This window comes from Panulirus ornatus, chromosome 35 (assembly GCF_036320965.1).
Source record: "Panulirus ornatus isolate Po-2019 chromosome 35, ASM3632096v1, whole genome shotgun sequence".
Taxonomy (NCBI): domain Eukaryota; kingdom Metazoa; phylum Arthropoda; class Malacostraca; order Decapoda; family Palinuridae; genus Panulirus; species Panulirus ornatus.
In genome coordinates this window covers 4,699,657-4,723,553 of record NC_092258.1, presented here as the reverse complement: position 1 = coordinate 4,723,553, position 23,897 = coordinate 4,699,657, and the positions used below count along the sequence as shown (strand labels likewise).

Sequence of the window (23,897 nt, the reverse complement as noted above, 5' to 3'; positions counted from 1 at the left end):
CTGTTTTGCATGCTTAATGTCCCTCTTATTTTTCCCTTTTTTGTGTGTGTGTTCTTTTTGTTTTTGTATAGATGTAGATGAATATAGATCTGTCTGTGGTAGATCGTAGCTATAATGAGGGTTAATGGGTGTGATGAGATTTGGTCGGCGGCGTATGGGGGGCATAACAGAACCTCAGGAGGAGGTCTGTAAGGTTGACAGTCCACCAGAGGGTCCGACAGTATGTGCTCTCGTCCAACGGGTCATTCTTGCCCTCTTGTACACGTGTATTTTCGCCCGGTTTGTTCTATCTCCTTTATGACGATTAATTGTACATCGTAACTTGGCATAAATGGCGAATATCCGGCTGCTGCTCCTGCAAATGGTGGGGAAAAAATAATGTCTGGGATACAGGAACTAGCGAGTCAAGACTTATCATCCCTTCAGATATGGGGTTTTGGGGTCCTCCTCCCACGTCCCATATTACGTAAGGATGGCATAGCCAACACTTCTCGATCTCGGTTCGAGTCCTGAGGAAAATGACATCGTCTCCTTCAACTGGACGTAATCAACACCTTCAAGGCTCCCTCCCCATGGGAGTGGCCCTCCCTCCCAACAGGGGAGTAATTCCCACACGGGGTTGGCCTCCACAGGGGAGTTCTTCCTTGAGCTTATAGTTAACAGCTGATGTGGCGAAGAGGTGTGTGTGTGTGTGTCTGTGTGTGTGTGTGTTTCGGGTGGATGTTGTGAATAACCCCGTCATTAACATCACACTCGTCCAAAGTCCTCTCTCTCTCTCTCTCTCTCTCTCTCTCTCTCTCTCTCTCTCTCTCTCACTCTCTCTCTCTCTCTCTCTCTCTCTCTCTCTCTCTCTCTCTCTCTCTCTAAATCGTGGGTTGTTAGGTGCGTGTTGGCTGATTCCCGTCGCCCCTCCAGTGTTGCACGATTGTTGCTGGCTTTGTTGTTCCATCCAGGTGTCAAGGACTATCTCGTGTACTTCGCCCGTTTTTTGTGTCTTCGCGTTTTTTTTTTTTTTCTGCGCCAGTGTGTCCCGGAACTTGGCTACCCTCACTGCCGTTTTCTAGTGTAATTGTGTTGTTACGTTGGTTCGATATCTTCTGTGTTTTCAGTATTGTTTGCTTATTTGACCTTAATTTACATCTGCCTTATATGGTGTGCCATGTTTTTTTTGGTTCCGTATATGGCCTCGCTGTTACCTCAGGGTGAGAATTGCGTGGAAAAACTTTGCATTTACGTCTAATTACGTCCCCGAATGGTGCCCCATTGTGTACCATACTTTAACATTAACATTTATGTTAATGTTTTTCAGCCGCAGATAAATTCTTTATCGGTAACAGGCGTGAAATATTGGCAAAAGAAACAGAAAAGAAAACTCCATTTCCCTGTTTGTTTTATGCCATGGTACCCCATCTCTCTCTCTCTCTCCTCTCTCTCTCTCTCTCTCTCTCTCTCTCTCTCTCTCTCTCTCTCTCTCTCTCTCTCTCTCTCTCTCTCTCAAATTTCAGTCTATAGTGTGTTCTCTTCCATTACGTTAAGATAATAGTTTTTAGAGAAGGCGAAAAACACCATTCAAAAAAGGAAGGTCATATATATATATATATATATATATATATATATATGATAGACACGAAAGAGTAAAGAGTTCTAAAGCTAAGAGGTGTTATAGGAAAAGAAGCAGACATCACACCTCATGGACCACATATAAGAGTGTATGTGATCCTGGAATTACCCTTGACACCTGAAGAAGAAGTTCAGGATTTCTTCTTTTTTTTCGGTTGGTGGATCTACCTTGAAGTTGACAGCCTTAACGATCGTGGAAGTTGAGAAGTTTATATAGCCCAGACAGCCCAACCAAGCAATCGCCAAGCCCGACCAACCAACCCAACCCAACCCCACCCAGCCAGCCAGCTACAGCCCAAGAGTTCCCATCGGGCTGAGAGTGATTTCCCAGTCCCCAGTGATGCTGCACCACAGCTGTTCCAGTGACCGTTCAGGTTGAACAATGGGGAAGTAGCTGACGACAGAGAGAGAGAGAGAGAGAGAGAGAGAGAGAGAGAGAGAGAGAGAGAGAGCGCACTCAACGCACCTGCCACAATAGGGAGAGCACATAACACCCTATACTCGAAGGAGGATGTGAGGACACGTACACTCCACACCAAAGAGAGACTCCGCACCACCTTGGAGTAAGGAGAGCTACAGACACACACACAGTGGAAGAAGTTCGTGGTACGGATGGTATGGCCTGAGCTGGCATGTAGTTCGGTCGCAACGCTAGAGAGAGGGGGGGCGCTCGGTGTGTTGAAAGCTTGACGGCACAGGATAGGGTTTGAGGATGTCGTAAGGTAGGGTAGAAGCTGGAGAGCTGTGGTGTCGTAACGTCAGAGTACCATAGCGAGTTTCGTAAGTCGTGTGTAAGTTCAGCGTTGGCATGGTTACTGAGTACGACCAGAGGAGTATTGTGTCTGGTGCATGATGTTAACAATGCTGGAAGGGTAAGAGTGTCTCTGTCAGCTTACAGCCCTGGTGAAGCTTAATGGTGTTAAGTTCATAGCAGCGACGAGGTTTAATGTGTCGGTGTCTACGTCTAGAGCATTGGTGAGGTTCAGTGTCCTAAGTTCAGAACAGTAGCGAGGATTTGTTTTATATAAGTTCAAAAAACGAGCATGCTATGTTTAGTGGGCTGTAAGGCCAGTACGCAGCGCGGCGGCGGGGGGGTGGGGGATAATTTGGTATCTCGCAAGTTATCAACATTGGAGAAGCTGTGGAAGCCCACACACACACACACACACACACACACACACACACACACACACACACACACACACACATTGGTCGTGTTGCTGGTTCCTGAGTGCCAACTGTACGACCCTCCGACCCACTGGGTCTCTCCGCCGCGTCACTGTAAATGCTAATTATGCAGACCATAAGAGAGAGAGAGGTAAAAGAAAAAAAAAACACATTCATCTCCTCACTAACGTGGTACATTTATCCAAACATTTATTCATACGCTGGTAAAATGTCTTCAGTTTATTTTTAGCCGAGAGGAGGGGGGGGGCACTTGTGTTCTCCAGGTTGCCCCAGAAAGCCTCCGGACCCACTATAGTCTAGCCAATGGTTGGGTAATTTTATAGGCTAGTTAATCAAATAAAGTGCGACTTTTACTGCGGTATGTTCCGTTTCGCTAGTGCCCTTAGGTCTTGCCCTTGTGCCAGGAATCTTATGTAGAAGGCGAGGACTTGGTGCGTGTGTGTGTGTGTGTGTGTGTGTGTGTTGGAGGGGAAGGGAGAAGGGTGTTGCATTATCTCTCAGATGTGGTGGTGATGGGGAGAGGGTGAGGGAGGAGGATGGGTGTTTTTGCGAGGATGGAGGTTATTGTGTAGTATGGCATCTCTCGAAGCGGTTGGTGTGTGATAGGAGACTTGGTGTTGTTGGTGTGTTGGAGAGGAGCGGGGATGGAGTGTGTTTGGTGTGTGGTGGTGATGCTGATGTTGGTGGTTGGTGACGACGGTGGTTTTGCGAGGAGGAGGAGGGGGTGTGCGACGACTGAATGAAGACGATGATAACAGTGGTGGTGTTAGAGGCGGTAATCATGACTTAGGGTTGGCCTTATTGGTGGTTTTCTTCCCACAACAGGTGGGAGGTACGCCTTGAATGCATTTTGTTGGTTTTTATGGGAGAGAGGTGGTTGTAGGTTGTATTTTTTGAGGGGAAGGTGGTTGTTGGTGATGAGACAGAGGGTTGTCCTGAGTGGGGTCGTAATGACGTGTGCGCAGACAGATGGTTAGGTTAGTGATGAAGGTTGTCGACGTGGTGATGACGTGTGTCGACGTGGTGATGACGTGTGTCAAGAGGTTCTCTCGTGGTGATCAGCGGGGTTGGGAGAAAGCTGATAACTGAGAGGGAGGGAGTGTGGCAGATTACAGGAGGTGGTGTGAGGAGGAGGAGGAGGAGGGGGAGCGAGGGAGGGAGGAAAGAGTGCGATGGGAGTTAAAAGTGGGGTGGGGGGACGGAGGAAGAGAAGGGATTACAAGGAACGAAGGAAGAGGAGGAGAGAGAGAGAGAGAGAGAGAGAGAGAGAGAGAGAGAGAGAGAGAGAGAGAGAGAGAGAGAGAGAGAGAGAGAGAGAAGGGCTGGGGGTTTCTCAGAGGAGGGGATGAGCTTATTGCTCAGAGAGACTTGTGAACGAGAGAGAGAGAGAGAGAGAGAGAGTTGTAATTAGCGAAGGAGGAAGAGTTATGATTGTAAGGAGAGAGTGGTGGTCGGGGAGAGGGAGTAAACTTGGAGAGGAATGACTAGTAGGGCGTTGGTCCGGGATCTCTCTCTCTCTCTCTCTCTCTCTCTCTCTCTCTCTCTCTCTCTCTCTCTCTCTCTCTCTCTCTCTCTCTCTCTCTCTCCACACTTTCTTCTTACTTTCATCTCGGGTTATTGATCCAGTTTTTCGTTCTAGATTATCACCTGTTTACACACACACACACACACACACACACACACACACACACACACACGAGACGGAGCCCCACGAGTGTAGAACTCACTCATCCTTCGACACAAGTAGGTTGATTACTCATTATTAATCACACACACATTCTTCCGTGAGCCATTTCAACATGAGGCGTAGCGACGGTCCCTCGCCTGGAGCTTCCAGCCTCTCTGGACATCTCTTCCTCCTCCTCCTCCTCCTCCTCCTGATCTGTCTCTCCTAAAGACACCCCCCACCCCCCTCCCCCCTTCCTTCCGTCCTTCCTTCCTTCCCTCGACAGATAAAGGAGGAAGTCCAGCCAGGGAGTTGGAGAGAGAGAGAGAGAGAGAGAGAGAGAGAGAGAGAGAGAGAGAGAGAGAGAGAGAGAGAGAGAGTGGAGACTGTGTGGCTAGCTGGAATATCTACCTCTCTCTCTCTCTCTCTCTCTCTCTCTCTCTCTCTCTCTCTCTCTCTCTCTCTCTCTCTCTCTCTTACTTTACTGCAGCTTTGTGGAGTATTGAAATAGTTACAAAAAAAAAATCATTTTATACACAATACAAGCGCACCAGATAATATCCCCATGGACGTTTTTTAAGCACCAAGAGCCCGGGGCCATTCCCTTGTGTGTGTGTGTGTGTGTGTGTGTGTGTGTGTGTGTGTGTGTGTGTGTGTGTGTGTGTGTACATCCCCCACGAGGTGCCTTTCATAGCCACGTTCCCCTTGACGGCTCCTCCTCGTGCTCTTCACTCCCCCCCACACACTCTCTCACAAAAAGGCTTTCTTCTTGGTAAAGCGACCCTCTTCTTCATCACCCCCCCCCCCTCTCTCTCTCTCTCTCTCTCTCTCTTTCCTTCCGCACCTTCGACGACCTCTCTCTCTCTCTCTCTCTCTCTCTCTCTCTCTCTCTCTCTCTCTCTCTCTCTCTCTCTCTCTCTCTCTCTCTCTCTCTCTCTCCCTGATGGCATTAAGAGAATTTCAGACTTCCTCTCCAAGAACGAACCCCCTCCTCTCTTCTTACCTCTCTTTTCCCTCAGTGTATAATCATGTCTCCCTCATTCATGTCACTGTCACCATCCCTTCCATGGGCAGGATGTTCGTCGGGGGGCCGCTTAAGAGAGCGTCTCACAACCGTGATACAGTGGTACTCTTTTCCTGTCTCTCCTGTGCGCGAGTGGTCTTTCGCCGCTCATCTTTCCGTGTCTCTTTTACCAGCCTAGAAAGGTTTCTGTAAAGTTGAGTAAGATCATCGTCTGCAAAGGTTGTGAATAGAATTTGTCATGTACGTGCGTACAAAGAGAGAGAGAGAGAGAGAGAGAGAGAGAGAGAGAGAGAGAGAGAGAGAGAGAGAGAGAGAGTAACCCGCTTTCTTATTCAGCGTCTCATCATAGCCATCCAGCGAGAGGGATTCCAAGGTGGATTGTTAATTTGGTAAATTGCAAGCGATTCTTGCAAACTCAATTACGCTACATCATCACTGTCATGAAGGTTGTACTTCAAATAAGATTCTTTGGCCCCTTCAATGTGCTGCCGGGCATAGATAAGTAGATGGATAGATATTACATCATAGATATACGTTATCATTTATCTTTAGTCTCTTCCTATACCTCGTATTTCGATTACGTATCATAACCCTTTACTCTTTTATTTCACATTTCCCCGATTTCTCACGTGAGGTGTTTCTGAATTCCTTATAAGTGTTTTGATGGCACCCATACCATTCTCGTTTTGGTTTGTGTGCATAGACCATTTTCAGCGTGAGACGGGCGCAGAGAGAAGGACAGACAGACACAAAGTGAAAGAGAGAATTTACCAGTACTCTGATCTCCATTAAGATACATTTCCTCGATCTTAAGTCGTGTGTGTGTGTGTGTGTGTGTGTGTGTGTGATTCGTTTGAGGGCCACAGAGGGTTGGGGAGGGGGAGGATACAGATGAACACAGGACATGGCCGGGAAAGTTGGTCCTTCAACGCAGGAAATTCATTGTTTTCCTCTTAATTATTATTATGCAGAGATCCTTGGCTCCCGTGTTCTCATGTATACTGAACTTGGTGAACAAAGAAACGAGAGTGTCATTGATTCGTATTGTCTTCAGAAAGTTCATCGCTTTTTTTTTTTGGAGTCACTCGTCTGTATTGAACAAAACCCAACCGCTCATGTTCAAAAGTGAAACACTTACGAATATAAGTGAACGTTTCTTTCGAAACTTACATAAAAGTGTCTCTTAACTTCTGAACAGTTGATTTACGGAATTCATATGAAGAAATGAAACCTAATTATGTATTAGTGATGCACACTTGTTTATGTGATGTGGTTTCATTCTAACAGTAATCCATTTTGAAGATTAGAAGCGTGTGTGATTACAGGGAGAGAGTTTTACACTCGTGTTGCCCCCGTCTCTTAACCTAATTTATTTAATCCAACGTATATATGCACACACATACACACACAAGCCCATGCCAGGTACCCAGTGTTTATGTGTACCCGTGTGTGTTTCTGCGACATTTAAAGCAACATCGTCTCTCAAGTTGTCGAAGAAATAAGAGGAAGAGTGAAGGAAAATAGACAAAGCTGCCTTATGTTAAGAGGACAGGCAACATGGATCTCATCTACTTAAACGTTTGTGTGATAAATGGGTTGACAGTGTTGGCGGCTGCAGCCTTGTACCAGTGGCGGTGATGAGAAAAAATAATCGCCTCGTTGAAGCATCGAGGTCTTGTGATTTCAACGAATCGAAGGAAGAAAAGGAGAAAACAAAAAATGGAATTACCCGTTTTTCATCCCGGTGTGAAGCCAAGTCATCAAGGCGGCTCTTGTCTTAAAGAAAAAAAAAGAAAAGGAATAAAACTCCCCATGCTTCGTGACGTAGTGTTTTAACGCGTGATATTTACATATCAGAGGAGTTGAGTGGCGGGATTTGTGAGCTCCGGGAGGAGGGAGAGTGCGAAGATTAATGCCAGTGCTTCTGCCTTATTACGACGGATGATTTAGTAGTCGTTAAAAAAAAAAGACATGCTGTGGGTACCAGACACAACTCTCTTTTGCCACCCGGTATATTTTTGTAAACGGTTGATGTATTTTGGCACAGAACAGAGAAGGAAGTTCTTCATAGAATATATTATACCGATGTCGCGATATACAACAAAGTGAGCGAGGGTGTTACAGCGCAGTGTCGTCGACAGCGATCGAGAGAACATGACATATCACATTGAGCGACCAAGGTTCTCCCTACCGTGACCTCAGAGGCTGTGGTGAGAACTTGAGAGGTCACAACACCCGCCGCCACCCTCACCTCCCCCTTCCACTTCGAGTGATGGCGTTCCGTGTTTCTGAGGCCCAGCGCGGAGGAAGTACCCCTATCTCTCTCTCTCTCTCTCTCTCTCTCTCTCTCTCTCTCTCTCTCTCTCTCTCTCTCTCTCTCTCTCTCTCTCTCTAGACTGGGAAGATAAGATACTTTATGCTTACACACCTACGGCAGATCACGCCCATAGACCATCAGGTCTTCTGTTATCTGTCCTTCCCATGTGCTGTCCTCTAGCATATAACCTCGTCATAGACCATCAGAATTCTTGTTATCTGTCCTTCTCACGTACTGTCCTCCGGCAGATAACCTCGTCATAGACCGTCGAGTCTGTTATCTGTCCTTCTCACGTGCTCTCCTCCAGCAGATAACCTCGTCATGGACCATAAGATCTCTTTGTTATCTGTTCTTCCCACGTATCTCCCCACTCCCTCCTCACCTCCCGCGCCGAAGCGGAAGGCACTTTCCGCGGCGGGATCGCTGTAGAAGAGGATCCTGGTGTGTATAATTTGGACGCCTTACGAGCATGATTTACCTCCGCGCGACGAACACCATAAACCAGTGAGTTATCGCTCCCAGCACCACGCGAGCCGTCCAGAACTGCTTGCCTGCAGACTCATCCCTGAGTCTCTTGTCGTTGCTAGCTTGTTGCGCCTCCGTTGGAGTTCCTCAACCAATTTTTTCTCTTCTATTCGTGGTGAAGATCCAATTTGCTCACATGAATTTCACCGTTTTACATCACGCCTTATGTAAAGAAATCAGCGAAAATATTTGCCGTATGTAGACTTAGAAGGGCCTTTTCCCTTCCGCTGTTTTTCGCAGTCTTGAAAAGCCCCGTGAACAGCAGGGGATTCGCGATATAAAACGGCAGTAAAACTCCCCCAAACATCGACTGACAACTCTCGAAGCGAAAACGTAAACAAAGATCAGCTGATTGTAGCGGCCATATTAATCCAGCCGGCCACCAGAGTCCGCTGCTGCTGCTGCTGTGGTGGTGGTGGTGGTGGAGGAGGAGGAGGAGGAGGAGTCCTTGCGCCGCCCTTGAGGTTTGGTCCAGAAATGCCACACACGCACGGGCTCTGGAAGGTGAGCGGTTAACTTGCTACTCTGACCTTTCCGTGGCTCCTGTGAAATAATGGGCCTTGCTACACCAAACCTGCTCTACTTATTGCGCCCCGTCTCGTATTGCCTCTTGCCTCCCGGCCAGACGCCGCGAGAACTGACCACGGCGCAGAAAGTCCTGTACATAATGGCACCGTCTGTGTGTCCTGCTCAGATCGCCCTGCGAGGGAGAGGGGGCTGGATTAACGTCATGTTATTATCGGGATTAACGTCTTACGTATATGTTTCTGGTGAGAATATTCAGTATTTTTTTTTCTTTTCTTTTCGATTTGTGTCGTATAATACCAGATTAAGCTTCCTCCCCTCTTTACTGTGCATGAAAGTGAACGATGTAAAAGCAGTTGTACGGCACTCGAGCCATTATATTCTCTTCAGTACTGGGCTGTAAGTCTCCAATGCATCTATTGAACCCCCCCTTAACACATCACAGTCGTCGAAATATGCAGGGCGGTGAAGTTTCTAATGTATTTTAATGTATTTTACAGCTTTTCTCGACTCTTAACGGCTACTCTATGTAAAATGTTGACGCAGATAAGAATCTGGTCTGTATCCAGTTTTGGGGAGGTTTAGAATCCCTCTCGGCTGGTCGGACTGACGCCATCCCGGGATAACCCGTTTGTGGCCGCGGCTCTTAATCCGGCCTCAACTACCCGCAGAGCAGAGCGAGCTACCCGGGGGAGAAGTTCGCTGGGTCTTGAGCCATTTCATCAGCAGCGTTACTGGCGGAGGAAGGGGGGGAAGGGGGCGGCCCCCTAAGCCGTCTCATCCACCGCAGTGAGGGAGATGCCGTGCCCTTTGTGTTTGCTCTCTCTCTCTCTCTCTCTCTCTCTCTCTCTCTCTCTCTCTCTCTCTCTCTCTCTCTCTCTCTCTCTCTCAGAGCTACTCGGGTGGTTCCTTCCCCTTCGCACTGAGCCGCCTTATCCAGTCCGATCTCTCGCCTAGGTCCTTGAGTCCTGAGCTGAGTCATTAGTCACACAGGTAGCAGCAGCTGGGTCGTGAGTCATAATACTCCCGGGCACTGGAGTCGACCTCTCCGCCGCGCAGATCGCCCTCAGCGTCCAATAAGACACCGCATCAAAGCGCAGGTGTACGTACGTGTTGAGGGGGGGCCCTGAACTACCATCACAGACAGACCTTGCGTCTCAAGCGCGTGTCTTAAAGAGCCAGATGGGCGATGGGTCTTGGTCCCTTATCACTTCGCCCACATCGGCAGATAAGGGGACTGACTCTTGAAGGTCTCTTATCATACCTCGATGAAAAAAAAAAGAACTGATTAATAATTAGATCAGCTGCCAGAAAATAAGATTAATACGAGTATTCGGTAATCATGAGAGCTATTTATAGAGGGAGTCATCAGTGAATAAATCGTTTGCAGAAGTATAAGAACCTTCCTGTGGGTGGACACAGCGAAGGCGTCAACAGAGATAAGGTCTCTCCTGCTTAGCATACTTGTAGGTTTCTTCCGTCTCGGTGGCACTTCGCGCAGCCTTCAACGACTCTAGTCGGTCGCTTGCCCCACATGTCCGCCACCAAGCTCACACCTCCCACACACTCTCACTTGCCACACACACACACACACACACACACACACACACACACACACAAACACACACACACACACACACCAGTAGATACATCTTTTTTTTTTTCCTTCCACTCCTTGGCGATATACAAACTCCATTGGGTTATCTCTGGCACGGGTGTCCTCTGAGAAAGTAAAATGCGAACCGGTTGGAGTCGAACTCAAGACATTTGTGATGATTTTTTTTTCTTCTTCTTCTTTACTCATGAAGGCAAGACACTGCAGGTGGTGAATGTGAAGCTGCGGAAGTCGCCCTTCCCTCAAGTCGTAATCTTCGTCTTTCGTAAACAGCAAGATCGTAAATCATACTTTCCTCCACTCCTCATTTTTTTTTCTCTCTCTCTTTTCATGGCAGGATTAACCGTTAGAGATTCGAATGTATCTGTCTGTACACAGCGTTCGCAGACAGAGTGTCTCCTTCGTCCCCTAAATCTCTCTCTCTCTCTCTCTCTCTCTCTCTCTCTCTCTCTCTCTCTCTCTCTCTCTCTCTCTCTCTCTCAGAGGCGAGTCTCGCTCAAGTCCCAGAGTCCGATGCATATCTGCTGGCTGTGCCTTAGCGTCCTCGAGCGTTCACCTAAACTGGTCATTTTACTGCCACCCAAAATGTCAATAATAGAGACAAAAAAAAAAAGACATCAGGAACCCCCGAGAGAGCCGGACCCGCCCTCAGGATTCTCTCTCTCTCTCTCTCTCTCTCTCTCTCTCTCTCTCTCTCTCTCTCTCTCTCTCTCTCTCTCTCTCGGACGGGCGTGTGTGTGTGGGGGAGAGGGCTGGGGCTCTCTCCGAACCGAGTAATCTAGTGCGTGTTAAGTCGTTGGATAATGGTCGACTGTGGGGCAGGTGTTGCGGGCGAGGCTCACTCGCGACTCCCCCCGGACACTTTCAGCTTGGAACTCTTGGTACGGACGGACGGACGGGCTGGCGTTAAAAGTTCCAAGCCTTCCGGAGTCTCTAGCTTGAGCACGGGAGATCTTACACCATGACACCTCTCGAGCCCAACACTGCGGATGTGTGTGAACACCAGGAAGACACGAGTGTTACGCGCGCTTTTGGGACCTGCTCAGGGCCAACATCTAAGAGCTTGTTTGTGCCACGAGTGTGTGTATATATATAATATAAACATGGGTTGTTTATTTAGGGCTTGCGTCTTGGGGATCTCGCTTGACGACGAGACGAAGCCAGGGAATAAACTACATTAAGATAGTGGAATATTTTTAGCTTTTTTTTTTTTTTTTACATCCTGGGCAAAAGATGTGTTGCTAAGACGCCCCACTGTTCCTGAAGGAGGGGTGTATATATGGGGCTGTCATTGTAGACGTTTTGCCCCTCATTGTTGCTTGAAGGCCCTCACCTCCTCCTCTTCCTCTCCTCCTCCTCTCCCCGTCCTGGTACTCGTCTATGATATTATGGCAGCATCGGGCAAGCACAGCACCCCGCCCCGCCCCGCCCCGCCCCGCCCCGCCCCGCCCCGCCCCGCCGACCACACCCTGCTTGACCCTTTCGCATTGCCTTGATATTTGATTGTGTGATGTTCTGGCAGGCTGCAGGGGTAGGGCATAACGGGCCGCTGTGTCCCTCGTCAGTGTCCGCACCTGCCCCCACCGCCCTCACCACGACGACGTCCATTGTCATACTCCACCACGTCTTTCTACCTACCTCATATATATATATATATATATATATATATATATATATATATATATATATATATATATATATATATATATATATATATGTAAAGACTAATCTTGACCGTTAGGTGACGACGACACATCTTCGACGAAATTGACTCTTTTTTTTTCACTCGTGGTTTGATTACGGCAGGAGGAGTACGGTAACATCCATATGGGTCTTCCTATTCACACACACACACATACACACACACACACACACACACACACACACACACACACACACACACACACACACACATTAAAAGAATTAATGAAGATGTGGCAAACGGACGTAAATTTTAGGTGAGTTTTGAAGAGAAAAGAAATATATATACATTCCGGCCAAAAGGGAAATGATGGAGAAGGAAAAGATATTAGTTCAGAGCTTACTAGAGGCTGTAGAGGTGCCAGATGTAATTCCAGACCTAAACAACCAGAATTAGAAGACTCAGCCAGGACATAATTGGACTCTTAGTGATGCTTTCGCTTTTTAGGGACTGACGTAGCCAGCAGGTACTACAACAAGCTGAAAAAAGAAAATAGTTTTGAGGAAGGAGGCGTTCATTGGTGAATTTAAGAGGTGATAGACCCGAGGGAAGAAAGAGAGTGATGTCAGAGAAGATACAGTCAGAAAGGGAGAAAAAAAAATGGTGACATTAAAAAAAAGGGTACAAACGACAGAAAAAAAAGACTTACCATTACCTGAGAAAGGTCAGGAATGTTTAAGTGGTGAGAATGACACACAGGAAGTGATGTAAACATATGCAGTTTAGGTCGGTGGTCGATGAAGAAAGATCTGGAATCCAAGGGGTGAATTTAGATTCTCGTAAGAGACAGCCACTGGGAAACGAGCTGCCAAAGAAGCCGAACCTTGAGGGAGGAGTTAGTGCAAGACTCCCTCGGTGGAGAGGAATCTACCTGAAGGGAAGGGGAGCAAAGGACACGCCTCAGAGGAGCATTTTCGGAATGGGTTAAGGTCAGCCGTGTGGGATTGGATCCATTACCTGAGTATGTTTGCGGATGATGCCGAGGTCGTGAGGGGGAAATAGAAAACGAGGAGGATTGCATCTACTTACAGTGTGACCATGACGAACTCAGGGGTTGGTATGGTGGGGGCTTTACCAGATTTAACCCGATTAAATGCAAAATGATGGGGAAAGGCACAATGAAAGCTTGCCTCAAAAAGCTGCAGGAATCTACTGTACCTAGTCTGTTACTTAGAGGAGACAAACTGTCCGTTGGTATTTAGATTCGCATTCATATATTTATGGATAAGGAAACGTTCAGCAAGCAGTTCACATCCTAGATTAGGACGACCATAGAAAATGCTTCTCGGGTTTGGTCACCACACGTAAACAAGCACAAAGAGCTGATAGAGAAGGTCCAGAGGAGGTCAAGAAAAAAAAACAGTACCTGAACTAAGACAAGTGGGGTTCACAGAGATTATATAGCTTATAGAAAGGTTATAGCGGCCGTGACTTTGTCCACCATAGGAAGCGAGAGGAAGAGTATAGGCTGACGTGAGCACAAAATTTAAAGCTTTCAAACCAGTTTTTGATGACGTCAGCAGCGAACAGTTCTCCGAAAGACGTAAAGATAGATCAGCCAGCCTGAACTTAAGCAAGAAACTCGTTAGGAAAGATATGAGGAAGTTCTTGTACAGTGCAAGAGAGTAGATGGACGAAGGGATCAAACTGAGTTGATGAGACAATAAATGTGGACAGGTTAGAGAATCTTTTAAACGTCGAATGATATGGTAGAGAAACTTCAAAATAATGGGGGGCCCCCCATTGGTGTAGAACTCCACTCTCGCACAGCACACACACACACACACACACAGACACACACACACACACACACACACACACACACACACACACACACACACACACACGATGTTCGTTAAGTTTTCTCACGTAAGTAGTAGTTTGGGTCATTGTTCCTACATAGGCCTAAAAAAAAGAAAAAGAAAAGCATTAGGCTATGACGTCTATAAACACACCTATTAATCCTCATCAAAACAGGAATCCAAATCTGAAATCTGATCCTCCTCAGGTCAAACAGGCGATCGGCATAACCTTCGATCAGCGGTCTCTCTCTCTCTCTCTCTCTCTCTCTCTCTCTCTCTCTCTCTCTCTCTCTCTCTCTCTCTCTCTCTCTCTCTCTCTCTCTCCGGCGTGCCTGCCTCATATACCCACCTCACAAGATTCTTTTTTTTTTTCTTTTGCCTCACAGGTAGACAAGGAGTCTCGTTTCTCATTTTTGGGATCCTGGTTTTAGGATTGTGGGACCATCCAGCGAAGGAATCTGATGGCCCTAGCGCTTGTGTGTGTGTGTGTGTGTGTGTGTGTTCAGTGGCGTAGAACCCACCCAGCACCACTCACATCCACCGGGCTCCCGGTGCTCACGCCTGAGAGAGCTTTGGTCACCGCACCCCAGCCACTAACCCTAAACAAGCTAATCCTTTAACCAGATAACACACACACACACACACACACACACACACACACACACACTCTGCAACCTCACTCCACCGCACCCCACACAACCATACCCCCCCACCAGTCCCCCCATGATAAGACCTGGGGATTAGTTGGTTAGTTGGTTGGTTTGTGGTTGGATGGGTTTAGGGGGTGTGGGTTGAAAGATTCTTAAGATGGGAATGGATTATTAATTGTTCCTTTTTTTCGTCTTTCTTTTCAGAGCAAAATGAATGCCACACCTGACCAACATAACTCCTCGTCACCCATGCATAAAGGTAAGCCAGTTAACGTTTTGTTGGAACCCCGGCCGTCGGAAGGGATGTTGTTAGCACTAGCGCGACGCTTTGAGGAAAGACTTTTCTCAAGAAAATGGCGCGAGTGATCATTTCCTCCCTCGTTCTCCGTAGCTTTGTTTAATGATAGTTAACTCTGCTGGTTAAGAGGTTAGTTAACTTTACTGGTCAGAGGTTAGTTAAGAGTTCAGGTCACGAAATGGAGAGAAATAACAGATTCAAGAGACTTCGATGTCGATGGAGGAATCATCTTGTGAAACAGAACTGATGCGGTCAGAGTTTGTGGCACGGTCAGGTGTGACTGAGCCGAAGAGGAGGTGTGTGTACCCACAAGTCCCAACGTAAGCTGACCAGGAACCTGATAAAAGGTGTTGAGTACATCTAGGCTTCAGCCAGAGATGGTGTCAGGAGGTTCTGTCCGAGACTCGTATTGTCCCGAGTGTATTGTGTACTGAAGCATCGAAGTGGAGCCCGACTTCGCCTCTGACGCGGAGTTCGACTCCAACGCTGAGATCGACTCGGACGCCAGTGAGTAGCGTTTTGTTAAGATATATCACAGAGGAATTTGTTTCATGTTTTAAGCTCTGAAACAGGTGAGTAACCTCTTTGAGTACGACGACGTAACCCCTAGAATACGATTACCTAACACCCAGAATGCGATGGATGAACGCACTGAGTACGATGTCATAATTCCTTGATCACGACTACGAAATTCCTTGAGTGCTATAACTAAAGCCCTTGAGCTCGACGACTTTAACCCTTGAGTTCGATAACTGAAACCCTTGAGTGAGGCGACTCAAATCATCGTACTTAAGAATTTAGAATCATTGTACCTAAGGCAGTCAAATCATCGTGCATAAAGAATTAAGTTGTCGTACTCAGAGAATTAAGTCGTTGTACTCCAGAGGTTAAGACGGGACATCAGGATGAAGGAACGGGGTGGTGGTCTCTCCTTTATATGGCTCTTCAAGGATTTTGAGGCGAGCTGTGTGCCTTCACTCGCTGTCGCTTTTCATTCGACCTCCCATCATTTTATCTCCCCACTACTCATCTTTCCCCTGGCTCTTCATTGTTGCCTTTCATATTCCTCAGCCTCTCCCCCGGTGCCTCTCATCATTCTCCCAGCGTCTCACACTCGCTGCTTCATCCTCCTTCTTTATGACTCTCTCTCACACCACTTATCATTTCTCTCCTGTGTTCTCATTGTTCATTTCTTGACTCTCCTTCCCTCCCACCTGTATCTTTATGCCCTCCTGCAAAAGACGCTTTGAACTTCATCCTCTCCATTTTAACTCCCTCTGCGTTCTTTGCACCTCGTCCGCTTCCCTCCCCTCCTACCCTACTTCCCCTCGTTGGAGTCTACCACAAAGGGAGAAACAAGAGAGAAAGCGAGGGAGGGTGTGAAGGAGAGGGAGAGAATTATTCATACCCATAATCAGCTGACTTTCCATCATCCCCGGGTGAGGTGAGTGACTATAGGGGGAGACGATGCCATACCTCACCGTGGGCGTACCCCTCCGTCCCCTAAGTGAACCTGCCCCAGGAGGCGAGAAGTTGAGAACCTTGACAAATGATACGAACTGATGGAGAAGGGTGAAATGTGTGCGTGTTGTTTTGGGGTGGGCCGGTTCCGGTCTGTCACCTTCCCGGGTTTTGGGGACTTTGGGGTCATTTCTGTCTCCGTCCGGGGACTTTGGGGTCATTTCTGTCACCGTCCGGGGACTCTGGGAGTATTTTTCTGTCACCGTCCGGGGACTTTAGGGTCATTTCTGTCACCGTCCGGGGACTCTGGGGGTATTTTTCTGTCACCGTCCGGGGACTTTAGGGTCATTTCTGTCACCATCCGGGGACTTTAGGGTCATTTCTGTCACCGTCCGGGGATTTTAGGGTCATTTCTGTCACCGTCCGGGGACTCTAGGGTCATTTCTGTCACCGTCCGGGGATTTGGGGGTCATTTCTGTCACCGTCCGGGGACTTTGGGGGTCACTTCCGTCCACCATCCGGAGTCTTACGGACGTTTGTCACCGTCCTAGGACAAGGGAACTCTTGTCCGACTCCCGCATCTTGCTGTATCTAGTTCAAGTCATCGATCTAAGTTTTGATTTACCAAAATTGGTTTCCATTCCATGCTTCTTCTCCTCCTCCTCTCCTCCTCCTCCTCCTCCTCCTCCTCCTCCTCCTCCTCCTCCTCCTCCTTCCCTCCATCTTCTCTTTCTTCTTCTTCTTCTTTTAGAATCCAAAGTATTACAAAATAACAAGGTGTTAAAGTTTTACATCTTTGAATTTGTGGCATTGCACCATTTTGACACAGTGCATTGTGTCGGGGGGAGGGGAGGGGGAATGGAATTAGATTGGCACATAGTTTTATTGCAGTTGCATTTCTTCATAAGTATTGAGGAAGTAGCTTGATATATGATCTTCATGTCCGTCTTTTGGCTTCATTTAACAATCGACAATTGTAGAAAGAATGAGAATCGCATGTGTCGTTTTCTGTTGGCGATGATTCAATATTTAGGTGATCAGCTTTAGAAAATGGCGTGCATCAGGTGTGTATATATAGTCTCCTCATTTTACCTTTGTTACCTGCGAGTACAACTCACGATTGATCAGTGATCGTTGTGATTATCTGTTATCTGCACAGTAATGTGTGTAGTGTTTGTGTTGACATCAATAGGTCAGTAATGTTAAGACGTTAGATAAAAAATTTACAAATGTCTGATGCTAGAATGATGTTAGAAATATGTAAAATGAAACATTGTTATTTTCTTGTGAAGGAGAATATCAAGGATGGAAGTAAAAGAATGGGAAAGAGAGCGAAGAATGGCATGGGAAAAGAGATGGAGTGAGCGGAGAGTCAGTCCGCCACAGCGAAACGGAACAGGGAAGTAATGGGATGGAATAGAGGCCAAGATGAACGAACGAAACGTAGAACAAAATATGATGAAGACAGGAAATAGAACAGCGTGAGAGAAAGAGAGAGGAATGTATGACTAAGACACTTTGATTGAGATGGTAATGAATGCGAATTTGAATATAAGAAAGAATGAGAGCAAAAATACAGAAGAGGACTGAGAAAGGAAAGGAATAGGGGAACTTGGAAGGATGATGGAATGTAGAAACAGAAGAAAAAGAATTTAGAATGAGCTGAGGAATAACTGATGGTGGTAGTACCAGATAAGAAACACAGGGAGACAATGAGAAAGAGTGAGAAGGAGTGGATGAGAGAGTCAGAAAGTAAAGGACACATAGAGAGGAGAAGTACAATGAAATAGTAAGAGATGCAATGAGAAGGCGAGGTAGGTTAAGCGAAACGCCAGAATAAAAGAACGAGAAAGAGAGATGTGCAGTGAGAGGGGGGAATAAACGTAAAATTGAGGGAGAGATGAGAAGGATTGAACGTAGAGGGCACCTACCCACGAGCAGGGCTAGCACGTAGCGCTCACCACTCAAGTAGAGGGAGGCCCGTCGTGAAAGGGAGACAAGAAGTAGACTGGAAAATACTGGTGGACGGGGTGAAATGTGCGTGGGCACAGGTAAACTGATGATTGGTGTGAGGTCATGGGGAGAGAGAGAGAGAGAGAGAGAGAGAGAGAGAGAGAGAGAGAGAGAGAGAGAGAGAGAGAGTGGTGAGGGGAGGGAGGTGTAGGGGAGAGGGAGGGAGGACAACACGTGGGCTACGCCAGTAGTTGGTGGTAGCGAACCTCTGGCCACCCTTTGTCGGCAAGGTCCCGTTCCACTACTTAGTACTACCACCACCACCGCCGCCGCCGCCACCACACCACCACTGCTCCTCCTCCTCCACCACCATCAGCCCGCGCGCCTTCACCACCTATATCATACTTAGCGAAGACTCCTCTCTCTCTCTCTCTGTCTCTCTGTCTCTCTTTTTTTTTCTCTCTACACTCATTATATGAATATAAGAATAAATGAACAATGGCCAATAAAGAAAGAGTAAAAAAAAAAAAAGAATAAATGGATCACTTTTTTTTTCTTGCGTCGTGTCAACGGGATTTAACCCTTTCATGTCAGGCGGGGGAGCTGTGCTGGCTGACGCACGATGAATATTTTTTTTTCGTTATCTTGGGTTTGTTTACAGTGTGAGAAGAACGCTATCTGGTGTTTGATGCTCTAAGCAAATACCTTAGAACGGGAGTTTATAAGGCGTGATATTCGCTATATATCTAAGTGATTCGTTTTGTTATTGTGGTCAAAGAATAAAGAGGAGATTGAAAGAAAGAAAAAAATGGGAACAACTGTGTCAGCTCTTAAATTTGAGAATCTCTTTAGGTCGCCTCGCGCCACCGTGGTTTATGTCGTCCTTCGTGTTTCTGGGCGTCCAGCAGAGGGCCCACTGGCCACCCTCACTAGCTACAGACACCGCCTGTGTCCCCAAGTCAGAGAGAGAGAGAGAGAGAGAGAGAGAGAGAGAGAGAGAGAGAGAGAGAGAGAGAGAATGTCGCCAAACAGAAGAGTTACGGGATGTCCCGCGCTGAAAGTCACTCACTCACTCACTCCTCACGCTTATATACTGGTTCAGTCACTCATTCACTCTCTCCCTCCCTCCCTCCCTCCCTTAAAGTGCTCGAAGTCGTTCATACAGCCTGATTTATATTGTGGTTCAGTTAACGTATGCATTACAGTGGTATAACACTGTTATGTGTGGTGTATGTGTGTGTGAGAAAGGTAAGGTGGAAGATGGTGTTTTGTCCGAGTAGTGTGTGTGTGTGTGTGATGATGTTTCGACTCTTCGAAGATGATTGCTGTATGTGCCCATGTGTATACATGTATATATGTGAGTTTATGTGTATCCCTGGGTGGAGTATGTCTGGGCAGCAAGGGTGGTGGTGGTGGTGGTCGTCGTGGTGGTGTCCGGAGGTGTGGATGGAAGGGGAGGGGAGGGTAGGAAGGGGAGGGATGGAGGGAGGGAGGGAGCGCTGGCGGGGCTCCGGGCTGGGGCCCTCACTCACTACCTGGCTACGGGTCGAGCTGTACGCACACGCTTGTTTTTGCTCCGCCCGGTGTGGCTGTTCCCTCCTCCTCCTCCCCCCACCCGCCCGCGAGTGCCTTGCTGCCAACCTGCGTTGCACTGCCAACAACCAACACAACACCACACCCTCCCTCCCACCTTGTGCCACCTCCGTGACTACGTGCTTTCGATCGAAACTCCACCAGTTCGACTCGACCACCTTCTTCGGCCAACATCATGGTGACTTCGTGCGAGCTAGATCTGCAGCCGCAGCAACAGCGGCATCACCACGACTACAACGCCTCCACAGAAGCCGCCGCCAAGGAGCACGCCGTCCTGGGCATGATGATCCACCCGGAGTGTGAGTGTTGTGTAAAAGTACCTTCGTCAGTAGTGTGTGGTGGTGGTAGAGGGGCGCGCCCCTGGTCGCCGCCGTGCCGCCAGTACTGCGCAATTTAAGACCTCGGGGATGTGCTTGATACACATTTAGCCATGCGCCGGGGCTGTGCTCTCTCTCTCTCTCTCTCTCTCTCTCTCTCTCTCTCTCTCTCTCTCTCTCTCTCAACTGTTCCCAGTGCCATCTCTCTTTTTTTTTTCCACCCATCCCCATAAGATCAATTTACATTTCACAGTGGACGACGTTTGTGAGAAGAAAAAAAAAGAAGTGGTTGAACACAGTTGACTCTTCTTGCGATCGATTCAAATGCCCTTTTTTTTTACGAAGAGATGAATAGAGGAACGTTCATAGACGCGATGGTTTCAATTACCAAAGACGAAAAAAAAAAGATAAAAAAAAGTGCAGTGGTTTTGTTAGTGGTCTTGAGCACCGGAAAGAAATATTGTTTATTGTGAAGGAATCGCGTCTTCCTGCCTGAGGTTTGACAAAAAGAATTTGAATGAGAGGAAAAATTGCCGGGTCCCTCCCTTTTTTGTGATGGTGAGTGACTTCAACGCGTTTTAGGACGGGAGTGTTGGCTTGGGGGAGGAGGAGGAGAGTGAGACAGAGAAATGGATTGTTGTCACGATGGTTGGTGATCAGCTGTGTTGGTGTTGACTGGCCGTTCATGATTGATAATACGATGGTATTGTTAAACTCATTGGTGACGTGATGATGGTGGTGTATGAATACAGTGATGGTGATAAATGATGAAGTGATGTTGTGATGTAATTCGTATGGTTATTGTAGGCTGGTCGGGTTATGTGTCGCAGTTTGTTGGTAGTGGTGATGGAAATAGTGATTTGTGATGGTGGTAGAGTGTGTGTGTGTGTGTGTGTGTGTGTGTGTGTGTGTGTGTGTGTGTGTGTGAGTGTGTCATACTGGATATGCTTAGTGGTAATGGTGGTGATAGTTTTAATCAGTCATTTGTTCTGTACGAGGAATGGAGTTCTACACACGTGGAGCTCCACGCACAACTTCTGAACTCTTTGATGAATGTCAGCATCCACCATTTTATAAATGGGTTTACTCCATCCGTACCCTACTCTTAGAGGACAGAAGTACGTCGTTACATCCTTTCTAACACATCCCTTAGTTATCATGACCTCTGATTACTCTATCTTCACATTTTTGTAAGGAACTGTTCACTCTCGAATGGTGCTGAGGAGTGATAGTGATGTCAAGACAGTGGTAGTGATTATGGTAGTGGTCATATTGATGGTGAGGTGACAGTGAGGCTGTGTGGTGAGGGTGCTATGGCGCGGTGCTTTTTTTTTTTTTTTTTACGTCGATTGTCCCGCTCACAGTGTTGACATTGGCGGTGATGTCCATGGCCGAGTGTGGGAGTAGTTGCCCTGTTTAAGTGCGTGGCTTTTGAGTACCCGGCGTTCGTAGATGGAGGGAGATGTGCAGGTGGTGGGGAGGTGGCGTTAGGGTCGATCCGATACGAATGTGGTCAGAGTCGTGTAACCAGAACCTGGGGAAAGGTTAGCAGCAGAAGTGGCAGACGAGGTAGTGTTTTGTCATTTGTGGTCAGGGTGGTGAATGAATCCGTGCTGTGGCGGGTCAAACGCTTTTGTGTCACGTTCACATAAGGCCGATTGTCACCTGAAGCTTGTTCTTCAACCCCCCACCACACGTTCGTAGGATCTTGTTAAATCCTTCCTCGGTAGCATCTAAGAAGCTGTCCATGTAGTTAGAAGGATGGCGTGTGATTTAGGGGGTGGAAGGACGCAATCCTAAAAGCACTGGGGCATCATCTGTGGACACAGGGAGATGAGGGTGTTATGACGGGTTCCCTGATGTTCCCAGGGAGACAAAGACTCCTGTTTAGAATGGTAGACCCGAACTGGATACTTCGTCTCCCACTGGAAATGCTAGACGCCGTCATTTTTCAGCTGTTTCATTGCTGAATGGATATGACGAAACGTGTTTTTCTTTCGTACCTTCCACTAACATGCTTTTTTTTTTATTTTCTAATGTGCTATGTAGGATCATGTGAGGACATTTGGATGTCATATAGGGTAATGTCCACAGCCTAGAGGGAATATGAAAGGTATACAGACAGCAACAGACCACTAAGTCCCTTCGAGACGTAGAACTTAATGTGGATAGAGAAGAAAAGCAGCTAAGATTTACAAATACGGGAAGATGTCTGTATTCCATCGACGCCGAGGTGTCATTATACCTTTTTTTTTTATAAAGATGGTGAAATAGAGGATCACACAGAGAAAAAAGGATACGCCAGAAACGAAGTCTGGGTGATCATTTGTTTGAAACACGTTGAGGTGACGAGTCGGGTAGCAGCTGGGGGTGGGGTTGGGTGTTACACGCACACACACACACACACACGCACACACACGCACACACACACACACACACGCACACACACACACACACACACACAGCTAGGGTTACAGTGGGCAGTCGGCAGCTCTCTCTGGGTTCACCAGGCGAGGTGAACAGCTAGCGCAGACCGCGGCCCGTCAGGCCCACACGCCGCCCAGTTTAAATGCGACGCATTTTTGACGGGAGCTTCGATCACATAACCCACCCCTCCCCACACCCTACAAGAAAAACTCTCTCTCTCTCTCTCTCTCTCTCTCTCTCTCTCTCTCTCTCTCTCTCTCTCTCTCTCTCTCTCTCTCTCTCTCTCAAGGTTATCATCGCATCAGGCTAGGCGTATGCGTAGGAATCATCGTAGGAGAGGAGGGATTGGGAAGGGAGGCCCATACGAGTATACGCCAGCTGAGCAGACGAAGTGGTCTGTGTGTATGTGTGTGTGTGTGTGTGTGTGTGTGTGTGTGTGTGTGTGTGTGTGTGTCGGAGCTGTACAAAAACTTCTCTGGACTCCGATCACCACTATGTCTACAATGGCGCCAAACATTAGCGTCCTTGATTGCCACCCTCGCGCCTCCATCGTGCCTCGACACGATCTGTGTTCTCCCCCGAAAAACAGAACTCGCCTCTCCCTCAATATTCCTTTGACGCATGTGCAGCCAAATTGCCTGGTACATTATTCTTCATTGTTTCGGACCTGCGTAACAAAGAGGCCTTCAGTCTACGTGTTGTTGTTGACGCCTGTGGATTGAATATATCTGTCTGTGATACGGAACTGGACAATGCATGTTAATGTTTCTGCCTTGACCTGCGTTAGTTATGACGGATGTTTTTGTCTGACACCATCTTCACTGGATGCAAATTAGATTTTCCCTTACCAAACACCAAGTTTGGTGTCATTAAAGTCACAGCAAGATCTACACTTTTCCCTTGAATTCTAAATCAAGTATATCCCTCTTCATCTCCGTATTTTTAAGATACGTGCTTCATAAGATACAGTCAGAAATCCCTCGTTAAGTATCTTATTGATAAGCTAAGATTCACTCAAAAAATATATGTAATGCCATTCATTTACATGTCTTAGTATTAAAGAATTTCATGATTAGACGGTGGGACATTTTGCCTTCGATTATGATTGGCTGGGGGTAAATTTAGTCGGTCGAGCAGCGAGGTACCATCGTTCGCTTCTTCAGGTACTCTCACGTGGGAACTGGGGGGATTGGAAGGGGGTAGTACCATCACCT

At 47.4% G+C, this 23,897-nt stretch overlaps 1 protein-coding gene across 16 annotated transcripts in view; it reads left to right on the top strand.

The window, feature by feature from the left end:
* LOC139760088 (zinc finger protein rotund-like) overlaps window positions 1-23,897 on the top strand; it is a 761,655-nt gene that overhangs the window by 654,270 nt on the left and 83,488 nt on the right. For 15 of the 16 annotated variants that reach the window (XM_071682905.1, XM_071682902.1, XM_071682908.1 and 12 more), the window contains one exon: window positions 14,839-14,893. In XM_071682905.1, the coding sequence (XP_071539006.1) occupies window positions 14,839-14,893 (55 nt within the window). Of the gene's footprint in view, window positions 1-14,838; window positions 14,894-19,904; window positions 20,239-23,897 lie in introns of those variants that run through there. The other variant, XM_071682912.1, reaches the window with a different exon arrangement.